The following is a 13800-nucleotide window of genomic DNA, read 5'->3' as shown; positions in this document are numbered from 1 at the left end:
GGGTTGTGATTATTGTTTGTTTGTTTTTTTGTTTTGTTTTGTTTTGTTTTGTTTTGTTTTTTTGACAGAGTCTTGCTCTGTCGCCCAGGCTGGAGTGCAGTGGCGCCATCTTGGCTCACTGCAAGCTCTGCCTCCTGGGTTCACGCCATTCTCCTGCCTCAGCTTCCCAAGTAGCTGGGACTACAGGCGCCCACCACCACGCCCAGCTAATTTTTTGTATTTTTAGTAGAAATGGGGTTTCATCGTGTTAGCCAGGATGGTCTCAATCTCCTGACCTCATGATCCGCCCACCTCGGCCTCCCAAAGTGCTGGGATTACAGGCATAAGCCACTGCTCCTGGCCAATTATTGTTATTTTTATCAGAAAGCTATTATTATTGGAGCTGGTTTAGAAACTAAGAGGTACCAGTTCATTTCTGGGCACACTGAGGACAGGAAACTGTATTGCAATCATCTCTGTATCACACCGTTCTGCAGGGGGTTACAGACCCAATGTTTTGGCATATCCCTCTAAAATTCATATTTTAATATCCTAATCCACGCCTAGGTGCGGTGGCTCACACCTGTAATCCCAGCACTCTGGGAGGCTGAGGCGGGTGGATCATCTGAGGTCAGAAGTTCAAGACCAGCCTGACCAACAAGGTGAAACCCCATCTCTACTAAAAATACAAAAATTAGCCGGGCGTGGTGGCAGGCACCTATAGTCCCAGCTACTCAGGAGGCTGAGGCAGAAGAATCGCTTGAACCTGGGAGGCAGAGGTTGCAGTGAGCCGAGATCGCACCACTGCACTCCAGCCTCGGCAATGGAGCAAGGCTCTGTCTCTAAATAAATAAATAGAATCCTAATCCCAAAGTGGTGGTATTAGGAGGAAGAGCTTCTGGGAGGTAATTAAGCCATGAGGATGACTCTTGGATGGGATTAGTACTGTTTTTTTCTTTTTTTTTTTGAGACAGAGTCTTGCTCTGTTGCCCAGGCTGGAGTGCAGTGGCATGGTCTCAGCTCACTGCTACCTCTGCCTCCCGGGTTCAAGCAATTCTCCTGCCTCAGCCTCCTGAATAGCTGGGATTACAGGCGCCCACCACCACACCCGGCTAATTTTTGTATTTTTAGTAGAGACAGGGTTTCGTCATGTTGGCCAGGCTGGTATCGAACTCCTGACCTCAGGTGATCCGCCCGCCTCGGCCTCCCAAAGTGCTGGGATTATAGGCATGAGCCATTGCGCCCGGCCGGTATTTGTGCTCTTATAAAAGAGACCCCAAAGACCTCTCACCCCCTTTCTGCCATGTGAGGATATGATTGAAAGTCTGCAGTGTGCAAAAAGGAAGAAGGCCCTCACCAGATATCAACCATGCTGCCGCCCTGATCTCAGACTTCTAGCCACTAGAACTGTGAGAATTCCTGTTGTTTTGAAGCTACCCAGTCACAGTACTTTGTTACACCAGCCCCAACCAAGACACAGGGTGATGCTGAATCGTATTTGGGTATTTGGGTTGTGGATTCCTTAGAGGTCCTGACAAAAGCTGAGGATACTCATGGCCGGGAGCAGTGGCTCATGCCTGTAATCCCAGCACTTTTGGGAGGCTGAGGCGGGAAGATCACGAGGTCAGTAGTTCGAGACAAGCCTGACCAACATGGTGAAACCCAGTCTCCACTAAAAATACAAAAATTAGCCAGGCGTGGTGGCAGGCACCTGTAATCCCAGCTCTCCTGCCTCAGGAGGCTGAGGCAGGAGAATCACTCGAACACGGGAGGCAGAGGTTGCAGGGGGCCGAGATGGTGCCACTGCACTCCAGCCTGGCAACAGAGTGAGATTCCGTCTCAAAAAAAAAAAAAAAAAAAAAAAAAGCTGAGGATCTGAGGATACTCTCTCCATACAGCAAGTACAAGGTGTTTCTACAACTTCAGGGATTTGCACACCCGTAGAATAGAAATCCTTGATCAGTAATCACCTGGCACATAGTACATCCCCAGGCAGCACTCAGGACCATAGGAAGGCACAGAGCACAGGAGAGTATACCTCCTGCATCACAGGCTGAGCTCCAAATGCAGGCGCCCTCAGCCCTTTGATATGGACATCTGTGGTTTGTCTGCCTGCTTTCCATCTCCCCGTCTGCTGATTTCACCGTAACTCTCCTCTGGTGTCCCTTTCCTTACTCTCACAGGGCTAACTCCACCCCTCACCCCTCCATGACCAAGTGGAGCAATCCATCCCACTGTGACTGGCACAAAAGATGCAAGTGACCCACACTGGTCCAATGAGACCAAATCCCAAGACTTTGGCTAGAACCCTGAGGAAGGGGAGGTTTTCTTTTCTGCAGCAATGCCAAGGTGGCAGAATGTGCCCCTAGAGCTGCTGGGCAACATTCTACCTCCCCACAGACAGGCTGAGCATAATGCCAAAACAGAAGGAGGCAATGCAGAGAGATGGCGAGAGACAGTGTCCCAATGGCATCATTGGCGCCCCGGATATAGGTGCACCTGAACTTCCCAAACACTTAAACCAAGAAATCAATTTTTCCCAGCACTTTGGGAGGCCGAGGCAGGCGGATCACAAGGTCAGGAGTTTGAGACCAGCCTGGCCAATATGGTGAAACCCCGTCAATGCAAAAATTAGCCAGGCACGGTGGTGCATGCCTGTAGTCCCAGCTACTCAGGAGGATGAGGCAGAAGAATCGCTTGAACCCAGGAGGCAGAGGGTGCAGTGAGCTGAGATCGTGCCACTGCACTCCAGCCTAGGCAACGGAGCGAGACTCCATCTCAAAAAAAAAAAAGAAAGAAAAAAAGAAATCAATTTTTTATCTTCATTTTCTCTTTTCATTTTGTTTTTATATGTTTATTATCACTCTAGCTAGTTTTATCAGTGTTTATCTGACTTGAAAAGGATGGAGGATGGAGCTGGCTAACAAATCCTGCTCTGCTGTTTCTCAGCTCTGTAGTCCTGGTTCGGTTTCTTAGCCTCTCTGAGCATGAATTTCCTTGTCAGTAAAGAGCAGTTGCTACTTGTATCTACTGTGTAGGAAGGTTGTTTTGTGGATTAAATGAGAGACAGCAAAGCACTTACAGCAATATTTGGTAAATGGTAGTTGCTACAATTCTAATTTACCAAGTAAGCATAATTTACCAAATAATAATAATTAAAAAGGAATTCATTCAATGCCCCAAGTATCATTGAAACTGGCCCAACTATCCCATAGAACTAATGTTTATGGTTTCTTTTGAATATACATAGAAACTGACCCTCCCAGTTTTAAAACTCCAGAAACTTACATTTGTCTTATCTGAGTTCCTTTCTCAGGAAACCAAACATCAGGCCTCCCCCAAGGAGCTGAAACTTACCAGATCATTTCACCTGGACAAAGAGATGCAACACCCCTCACCCAGCATGACTGCCTAAGCCACCACCAGCTTCCTGTTGACCAACTCCTTTTCCTTACCCCTCTCTAATTCCAGTTTGTTTGTTTTGTGAGACAGAGTCTCGCTCTTTCGCCCTCCAGTGGCACCATCTTGTCTCACTGCAAACTCTGCCTCCCAGGTTCACGCCATTCTCCTGCCTCAGCCTCCTGAGTAGCTGGGACTACAGGCACCCACCACCAAGCCCGGCTAATTTTTTTGTATTTTTTTAGGAGAGACGGGGTTTCACCATGTTATCCAGGATGGTCTTGATCTCCTGAACTCGTGATCCACCTGCCTCGGCCTCCCAAAGTGCTGGCATCACAGGTGTGAGCCACTGCGCCCAGCCCCTCTAATTCCAGTTTTCTTCCATGCACTTAAATTTCCTCCCTGCTATATAAACCTCTGAGTTTAGTTGGTCAGGAAGATAGATGTGAGCCTGATCTCCCATCTCCTCGGCTGCGGGACTCAAAGACTTCTTCCCAGGCAATACTTATCTCAGTGATTGGCCTTCTGTGTGGCCAGCAGCAGGACCTACGCCAACACCCTGGCATTTTGGTAACATCACCAAGTCTCTTGAACTCTCGGGGCCTCAGCTATCCATTTTCTCAATGAGGCCTTACTGCAAAAGGAACTGTTATTGTCCTTTGTAAATACCCACAATCTGAGTTCCTGCAAAATTGTGCAAAGAAAAAACATAGAAATCTATTCATCTCATCTTCTGTATGACTAAGTGAAAGAAAAATACACTGCCCCACATCTGAGTTTAACATTCTTAGCCCCCTTGTCCAGGGGTGCACAGCAACCAAGTGCAGGGCCAGGAAAGTCACCAGGGACTCTGAGCTCCTTAGGCTGAGGGACTGTCTCCAGGAGCTGATGGGCAGCCAGCCTCAGAGGGAAGACCCAGCTGCCCTCCCCATGATGGCGAGGCAGCCAGCCAAGACTCAGCCCACTAGAGGGCTTGTCCCTTTGGACCTCAAGAAATATCTCTTCTGACTCATTCCACAGCACTGCCCTGGGGGCTGTAGCACCTCCCAGTCAGGGCTTACCTAGAGACAGCAAGATCCTGCGCTGAGGGCATCTTTAAGTTCAGATGTGACCAGAAAGGGCAGCAAAGTGTCCTTTTGGGACTGAGTCCATCTTACTCCCAAAAGGGTGAGCCATGCGGTGTGCCTGACCCCTCCATAAATACTGCTAACTGCCTGACAGTGATAGCATAGTGGTAATTGAGGCCCTTGCTGTTGTGGGCTTCTCCCTGACCTCACACTCTCGGTGGAGCTTGGAACCCTGTGTGGACTGCTTGCTTTAGCTCAAGAGTGATACAGAGGAGGATTGTGCAGCCAGGCCCTTTGCTGTACCAACGACAATCTCTGAGACCTTAGGGCGAACTCCTTGCCATCTCTGTGCCTCGATTTCCTTATCCATAAAAGAGGGGATTTTATCTTCTTCATGGGGGATCAATAATTAAATGAGGTCATCGATATAAAATGCTAGTATATGCTAGTTTTGTTTGTTTTTTTTAATCTTTATTCCATTAGAATGACATTAGTTATGCCCTGGTTTTCCTTGAGTGAACTGAAGGCACTCCAAAAGTCTTACCAGCTACTTAGTTTTAATTAGTCTTAAATAAATACTTGGCAAATTCAGAGTGGAAAAAACAAAGACTTGGCTCTCAGAGAGTGACACTGGCCAAATTAGATGAGTTGAGGTTCTTGGAATCCTGGCGCTGTCCAACCTCGTCCACTTAGAAAGCAGGAAAATGAGACCTTTAGAAGGGACCTGTTAGGAGCCACACGCATTGTTGGGGTCAGAACTGGAACAAGGACACAGGTCTCCTCACCTCCCATCCTGGGCTCTGCAGACAGCAACTGCGGGCCCTTAGGGGTGACCAAAATGCCCTTTCCTACCAGCCAGCCAGCAACAAATGCTACCACCAGCTCCTGGAGCACCTCATGAGGTGGCTGGGGGAGACCCGGCCATATGGTACAAGAGAAACAGCCAAGCAAGCCAGGGGCCCTCCTGCCAACCTCGCCACATCGAACCAGGGTGCCTAAGCTGCCACAGATGCTCATCACTAGCAAAAGCTCCCAGAAGCCAGGTTGCCAGAGACCTGAAAAAGCATCAAAATGCATCGGGTGGATATGGCTGCATTATTCATGAGGAGCGTTTCTGCCCCCTTAAGCCAGCAAACACGACACACGCAAGCTGATTTGAGTCAATCCTGCCAGTATCAGAGAGCCGCAAAATAGCCCACCTGGCATTCCTGCATTCATTCAAGCACATGCATTTTTGGAGTCTCTCCTTGGCACAGTGGGGTGAGTAGTGGGTGGGGGGCTGTGATTCCAGCCCAAGAATGGAAAAGCTTAGCAAAGGCAGACGTTTCCTGTCTTATCTGATGATCTGGTGTCTTTGCTTCCTCTCAACTTGTCCCCAAAACTTGCCTGTTCCTCCCCTGCTCAGAATACTCCCAACGGCTCCTATCTCACCCAGAGTCAAAGCCGAAGCCTTCGATGCCTTGGATGCCTTGGATGCCTTGGATGCCTTGGATGCCTTGGATGCCTTGCATGCCTTCAATGCCTTCAATGCCTTCGATGGACAAGGTCTTGAACAATCAGCCTCTCGCTCTCTCAAACCTCATCTCTACTCTTGTTTACTTCACTCCAGCCTCACTGGCCTCCCAGCTGGTCTGTTCCCAACTCACAGCCTCTGCATACACTGTTCCCTCTGCCAGACACACACTTCCTGCAGATGTTGACACTGCTCCCTTCCTTCCTTCAGGTCTCTGCTCAAACACCATCCCATCAGTGAGGCCATCCCTGACCACCTCCTCTGGCAAGCCCTTCCCATCTCTTCCAGCCGTTATTTTCCTTGGAGCCCTTGTTACCTTTAATATATATTTATCGTTTTCTCTATATGCCCTCCTGCCACCATACTGTACACTGAATGAAGGCATATGAGCAAAGACTTTGCTTTACTCACTTCTCAGTTTGCAGGTTGTAGAACAGGGCCTGGCACATAGTAGATGCTTGATAAATATTTGTTGGAGGAAGGAAGGAAGAATGGAAGTGGGGGAGAAAGAAAATAACAGAGGGAGGGAGAAAGTTTTCTTCTAAAAGCTGGCAGAAACTATCTATCCTGGTCCCTGCTATTAGCTGAAACTTCCCGAAGTACAGCCCTAAGCAAAACCCTCCCTTGCTCATAAATCTTCTATAGCTCCCTATTATCCACCATGGGAAATTCAAATGGCACGGCCTGGCACATAAAGCCCTGCACAAGCTGGGACTAATGGACCTTTCCTGCCCCATTTCCTTCCCCCGCACATGCCTGAAGCCAAGCTGTGTTTCCAGGGACTTTTCTGAAGCTCATAGCTCCCCACCACTGCCCACTGTAAGCCAAGATCATGAGGCCATCCCCCTAGATCTTGGCAATGTGAGGTTTGAATCCTGACTTCTCCACGGACTGACTGTGGGACCTTAAAGCCAGCTACATAACATCTCTGTGCCTCCAGTTCCTCATCTATCATGGAAAGAGATGATGGTTCTCTCCCTTAGGGCTTTTATGAGGAGTGAAGGGGATAATGCTCAGAAAGTTCATGGCACAGTGCCCAGCATAGAGGAAGCCGGAAGCCCCCAGTAAACAGGTAGGAAATTAGGAAAGCCTAATTTTTTTTTTTTTTTTTTGAGATGGAGTCTCACTTTGTCACCCAGGCTGGAGTGCAGCGACGCCATCTCAGCTCCTTGCCACCTCCACCTCCCGGGTTCAAGCGATTCTCCTGCCTCAGCACCCCAAGTAGCTGGGATTACAGGCACATGCTACCACACCCGGCTAATTTTTGTATTTTTAGTAGAGATGAGGTTTCACCATGTTGGCCAGGCTGGTCTTCAACTCCTGACCTCAAGTGATCCACTCAGCTTGGCCTCCCAAAGTGCTGTTACAGGCGTGAGCCACCGCGCCTGGTCATAATTTTTTTTTTTTTGAGACAGGGTCTCGCTCTGTTGCCTTGGCTGAAGTGCAGTGATGCGATCACAGCTCACTGCAGCCTCAACTTCCTGGGCTCAAGGGAGCCTCCTGCCTCAGCCTCTCAAAGAGCTGCGACTACAGGCAGGCACCACAATGCCTGGCTATTTTTATTTTGTTTTCTGTAGAGATGGGGGTCTTGCTATGTTGCCCAGGCTGGTCCTAAACTCCAGGCCCGAAGTGATCATCCCACCTTGGCCTCCCAAAGTGCTTGGATTACAGGCATCAGCCACCATGCCCGGCCAGGAATTACTAAGGTTATTACATAGGCCAATCTCTCTTCTATGGCCCAAGTCCATTTTACAGGTGAGAAACTGAGGCATTGTGGGGAAGTTTCCCCTAAATGACATGGCTAGGGAGCCAAGACTTTGTTCCCTGCCCCTGCCCACCCCCACCCTGGCTTTGGACTCCAAATATGCATTCAAGACAATCTAAAAGCAGTAAGAATGAGTTGTTCAAGAATAGTACATTCGTATCAGATCAGCCTAGAGAAGTGAAGGGCGCAGTGGGTGCAGGATGGGTAGGGTGAGCGGGGAGCAGATTTTCCTGCCTTAACAGAGTTATTCCGGGCTGGCCACTTCTTTGTGCTCCTAGTGGTGGTGGGCTGAGGGGGGTGTCTTGTGTATTGCAGGAATGTGAGCAGCATCCCTGGCCTCTTCCCACTAGATGCTGGTAGCACCCCCAACTGTGACAACCAAAAATGTTTCCAGACATTGCCAAATGTCCCCTGGAGTAGGGTTGCCAGATTTAGCAACACATACTCATACTAAAAACTTACTCACTGTTTATCTGAAAGTCAAATTTAACTGGGCGACCTGGATGTTATCTGGCAACCCAACCTAGGGATGGGAGACAAAACTGCTCCCCTTCATTAAGAACCACTGGGTCACAGTAAAACTGCAGGGTCCCCATGGTAACGTCAATTGCTTCTCTCGTTTTTCTCCAACCTTCTTAGCAAGTCCTGCCTGCCTCTCCCATCTCATCGCCCCTAACCCAGAGGCTGGGAGGCTCAGTTCTCCAAACAGGCTCTGTTCAGCAGCTGTGATGATGGGTCCACAATTACAGCCCTTTCAACAGCTCCGGTCTGCAGAGCTAAATGTAGCTTCCCCTCCAGGACCTGCCTCATCTCCCTGTCTCCTTCCTAGGGTCTCATCTGCCTCCCACCAGCCCCTGCATTCTCCCCTCCAATTAAGAGGCTTTCTAGGCCCAGCCCAGAGGCAGGAAAACAAGGCAGTTAGTCACTTTGCTTCCATTATCAACTGGCATCACATGGCTGGCTCCTTTAATGGCAGTTGTTATGGCAACGGGAAGCCAGTCCCTGCTCGCTCTGGGAACCAAAACAAAATTAAGGGTTGGCAGGGAGGGTTAAGAAAGCCAGGAAGGAGCCAAGATAGAGCTGGTCAGATTTAACTGGAGGAAATCACGCTGAGGCCACCTTGTTTGCAGCTGAGGCCACCTTGTTTCCAGCTTTCTCTTGGTGGCACCGAGGACAGAGGAAAAAAAAAAGGATGCTTGCCCTGGAGGAGCTCAGGCTAACGTGGTGGGTGTTCTCGCAGGGTCTATCTTGCCAGCTAAATCATTTTCATCCCCATTATGAATAAATGGAAACCCACACACTGATAAAGGTAAAGACAGATCTTGTCTAAGATTGTGCAGTGAACAGGCCAGCAATTTCAGCTCCATCACACCTTCTTTCCCCGTTCTCGATGTCCTCCCCATTCTTTTCCCTTGCTTTTGGGATAAGACCACATGTTCTGCCTTCTCTGCATCTGCACCTCTCTCCTTTGTCTCTGCTCCGGTCACTTCGGTTCCTTCAAATTCACAGTGTTCCCTCCAACCACAAAGCTTCTGCATGTACAAAACCTTCTGCCAGGAATGGTTTTTCTTAGTGTCTCTCAACCCCCTTATCTTCACCTTAAAGTCCTACTTATCTTGCACCTGTCTTCTGAAACGTCACATCCTGGGCCCCTGCACATGGTCAGTTGTCCCTGTTTTGGGTTCTTGCAGCCCCGGGTGCCTCTCCTTCACATCTCTGTGCACAGCCTGTAATTATCCTTGTAATTGTGATAAAGTATCTGTTGGGAGTGTGTTTCCTCCACTGCAAGGTCAGCCCTAGGAGGACAGGGACAGGGTCTGTCTACAAGGGACCTGTCCCTGCTATATCCACAGAACCCAGCCCAGGGTCTAACACACAGCCCTCAGTAAATAAACGCATCTGGGGTTGGAATCCAGCTCTAGTTGAGCCCAAAGTTCCTTCTTGACCTGCCTCATGGGTGCTGGGTCCAACTGGCTCTCCAGGCCAGCACCGGACAGTTTCCAGCTCCCAGCCTCTGTTGGCCCCTTGGTGGCTGCAGTGGCTCTGGCAAACCTTGCAGAGCTGCCCAGCCTATCTAGAGACGTCGATTGTTAAGGCACTCCTTCTAGAAAGAAGGCTGGGAAAACAGATGTACACACAGAAGACAGATATACACACAGACACATGTAGATATGTGTACACACAATGCAGTCTCTGGGTGAGGCTGTGACAGGCAGAGATGTGGCTCCTCTGAACCCAGAGAGTGGGGAGGAGGGAGATCTGATTTGACTCTCAGATTTCTAGGCAAAGAGCTTTCCCTTCTATTCCACTAGAGACTGGCTCTCTGACACTGAGAGAGATGCTCCCCAAAGAGGTAAGCAAAGGAAGGAAAGGACAGGGGAGACATGCTTTGGGGGGCACCGAGTTGTTGCCATGTTCTTAGGGTACCTATGTTGAATAGGAACTCAAAAGACAGAAGACCGGAACCTGTTCCCCCACACTGGTTCTGTGCCCTTGAAATGTCACTTATTGTCTCTGGGCCACAGTGTTCTCATCCGTACAGTAGAAACTGTACTACCCACAAATTCTGCCTGAGGTGTGGCACCGTGTAGATTTGGATGAGCATGTTTGTGGGATGAGAGGGTCAGAGTGTGGCTCTGACATCAAAAAGACCTGGGGGGTAAGTCCCAACTCTGTCCCATCTTGGCTGGGTGCTCTTGGGCAAGTTATTCCCCCTCTCTGAGCCCAAGACCCAAACTAGACTGACACGGATCGGACCTTAAAGGACACGGGTACTAATGCATCCTTTTGCAGATGGAGAAACTGACTCCTAGAGAGAAGAAGGGACCTGCACAGGAAACTGAGGAAGATGGTAGCTGAGCTCGGACCTAGGCCTCAGCCAGAGCCTTCCCCAGATGTCTTACTGGTGTTCTCTTCTGCCTGCAGCCCCCTCCCCAATTCAACCAACCATTGCCTTAAAAACAAAGCTACCCCAGGCAAAAACATCTCGGGGGCACATATTACATGTAGGTCTCGTTAAACCATGAACAAAAAGACAGCAGGTGCTTTGTAAGGTACATGCCCCTCCCCTGAAAGTGACAAGAATGTTGTTGGTCTGTGAGTTTTGTTGCAAAGAGGTTCTAGGCTAGGAGCGGTGGCTCACTCCTGTAATTCCAGCACTTTGGGAGGCCGAGGCGGGCGATCACAAGGTCAGGAGATCGAGACCATCCTGGCTAACATGGTGAAACCCCGTCTCTACTAAAAATACAAAAAAGAAAAAAAAATTAGCCGGACATGGTGGCGCCTGTAGTCTCAGCTACTCAGGAGGCTGAGGCAGGAGAATGGCGTGAACCCAGGAGGCAGAGTTTTTAGTGAGTGGAGATTGCGCCTCTGCACTCCATCCTGGGTGACAGAGCAAGACTCCGTCTCCAAAAAAGAAACAAACAAACAAACAAAAAAAAGAAAAGAGGTTCTAGACAGATCTCCCTTGGAATACCCACAGGAGTCTATACAAGGGCTGAGTTGAAAACTTCTGGGCCTTTCTGAGGGATCCAATGTATTTTGCATGTCTCATTCGAAAATGCTAGAATGTGCAAGCAGCCCTGGAGCTCATTCTTTAAACAAAATAGGACATGCCACACACAGACACACACACACACACACACACACACACACACACACACGCAGACACATACTCATGCTCCCCGAGGACGGAGGGGCAGCAACAGGTCCAAGCCTCGAGGCTGCCCTTGGTGGCTGTCTGCCACTGTGCAGGGAAGGAGAGGTCATCAGTGATGCTTGATGCTGCCACCTCAGCCGACACCCCCAACACATACACACACACGCACACGCGCACACACACACACGCACTGAAAGCCAGGCCCAGAAACCAGGCCAGCCCACAATGTCTGCTGCCATGCAAGGCCTTGGGCTAAGCGCTGATAAGGTTCAAAAGTGATGAAGACACAGCAGCAATGGGGTCTGAGGCTGAAGAACGGGGAGGGCAACACACAGACACACGCACACAGACGGAGTCACAGCCCTAGTTATTCACGCAGACTCATGCATCACATGCCACACACCTACTCAAGATACACACACACAGTCACAGCATCACTCATTCACAGACTTATGCACCACACAATACACACACATAGACCCACCCTCACAAAAACAGATACACACACAGACACACATAGATACGTGTACACACAATGCAAAGAGATACCTTAGGTATCTCCAGACAGATGCACATTCTCATACGCACATACTCACAGCCACAGGTCCTCACCCACGCAGGCATACACACCAGAGCACACAGTCCAGGCATCAAGATGCTACCCCAGGCCCAAGGACTATAAATTCTCTCTGTCTATGGGGTTCTGGGAGGTCACTGGCCATGAGCCCTAAAGACTAGACTGCCCCCACCTCCCCGCGCTGACCCCAGGGAGAGTGGAGGAGCAGAGGAATAGCAGAACCTCTCTGATTCTCACCCTCTGAATGTGGGGTGGGAGTGGGGCCGGGGGAGTGAAGGGACCCCTACTGCCAGGGGAGCAGCTCACTGACCCGGGACTCTCAGGGAGGGAGTCCCCTGGCTCTTGGAGGTGGCTCCAAGGACTGAGAATTCGGGGGCTGGGAAGGGAGGCTTTATTTTCCCTCTGCCTTTTCCTGAAGCGTGCCCCACCTTCGGCAGCCCCATTCAGAGCCCCTCCCCCAGCACACCCTGTGGGGGGTCCCCCCAGCAGCTTGTCTCTCTTGGAAGGTCCCCTTCCTGAGCCGCACCCACCTGCTCCTCCACAAGAGGAGGTCCTATTGGGATACATCAAGGTGTGCCCCACACCTGGAGGGCCCTCACGCTGCATCCACCCCCGCACAAAGCCTCAAATGGGCCAAAGCCTCCCCATACCTATGCCCACCCCCAAACTCCCTCGCTGCGCCTCCTGCCCTGCGGGAGGTCAATGCCCACCCAGGTGAGCCCCACACCTGGTCTGGCCGCCCCCCCACCGCCAGAGGCCACCCTTCCACGAAGACTCTTTTCCCGTTTGGCCGCTGCTGCCGGGGGAGTCCTGCCCAGTGCCCCCACCCCGGCACCCACCTCCTTCTTGACGGTGCGTAGCAGCCTCTGTCGGGTCTCCGCCTCTGTGGGACAAGAAGCGAGAGCCGCGGGTCAGCCGAGAGAGGGTGCGGGGGCCGGGCGCTGCCCTCCCGCCGCCCTCGTGTCCCGCGGCCTCTTACCCGCGGGGGCCGAGGCCATGGCTCCGAGCACTGCGTTCCGAGTCCCGGGAGGCGGTGGCGGTGGCGGCGGCGGCGGCGGCAGCGGTGGCGGCGGTAGCTCCTCCGGCCTCGGCGCTGCTGCTGCTGCAGCCGCGGCGGGGCGGGGCCGAGCGTTGAGTGACGGCCGGAGGGCGCCCGACGTCAGGACCCGAGGCGGCCGCCCCACCCCTCCGGAAAGCCACCGCGCGGCGGGGCAGCCGCCGGGTCGCTTGCGCGAGGAGCCTTCGCGCCAAGCACGCACGCTCCCTCCCGCGCACCCAGCGCCCGAGCCTCTCAGGCTCCCCCACCCTCCACGCCAGCGCCCGCGTCCCTCCCTCTTCCCTAGGGTGGGGAAGGAAAGCGTCCTTCCTGAGCCCTCCTCTGTGGGCCAGGCTCCAGGAAGTCACAGGAAAAGGTGGGGCTACTACCGATATTCTCCAAGCCTCAGTTTTCTCATCTTTAAAATGGGTATAATGTGGTATAAAATGGGCATCATGGGTCTCAGAACGATCTGAGCCTTAAGTGAGATATTGGATGTGAAGCCCTTAATACAGACCCAGGGGGAAAGGCCAGCGAGCATAAATGCTTGCCACTGTTACTGTTGTTGTTATTATTAATTATTATTATTGAGAGTCTTTCAGCCGGGCGCGGTGGCTCACGCCTGTAATCCCAACACTTTGGGAGGCCGAGGCGGGCAGATCACTTGAGGTCAGGAGTTCGAGACCAGCCTGGCCAACATAGTGAAACCCCGTCTCTACAAAAATACAAAAATTAGCCGGACATGATGGCGAGGTGCCTGTAATCCCAGCTACTGGGGAGGCTAAGGCAGGAGAATCTCCTGAACC

At 51.3% G+C, this 13800-nt stretch overlaps 1 protein-coding gene across 7 annotated transcripts in view; it reads right to left on the bottom strand.

Moving 5' to 3' along the window:
- SGSM1 (small G protein signaling modulator 1) overlaps nt 1–13293 on the bottom strand; it is a 119550-nt gene extending 106257 nt beyond the window's left edge. For 2 of the 7 annotated variants that reach the window (XM_024240028.3, XM_024240027.3), the window contains exons 1-2: nt 12938–13293; nt 12798–12841 (exon numbers count right to left, since the gene is read on the bottom strand). In XM_024240028.3, the coding sequence (XP_024095796.3) occupies nt 12798–12841; nt 12938–12956 (63 nt within the window). In that variant the 5' untranslated portion in view covers nt 12957–13293. The remainder of the gene's footprint in view (nt 1–12797; nt 12842–12937) is intronic. The other 5 variants (XM_063722810.1, XM_063722813.1, XM_054543227.2 and 2 more) reach the window with 3 other exon arrangements.
- Between the last annotated feature and the right edge of the window lie 507 nt (nt 13294–13800).

The sequence above is a fragment of the Pongo abelii genome, chromosome 23 (genome assembly GCF_028885655.2).
Source record: "Pongo abelii isolate AG06213 chromosome 23, NHGRI_mPonAbe1-v2.0_pri, whole genome shotgun sequence".
Classification (NCBI taxonomy): Eukaryota; Metazoa; Chordata; class Mammalia; order Primates; family Hominidae; genus Pongo; species Pongo abelii.
Note: the sequence above shows the minus strand (reverse complement) of the source record. Positions and strands in the feature narration are given on the sequence as shown.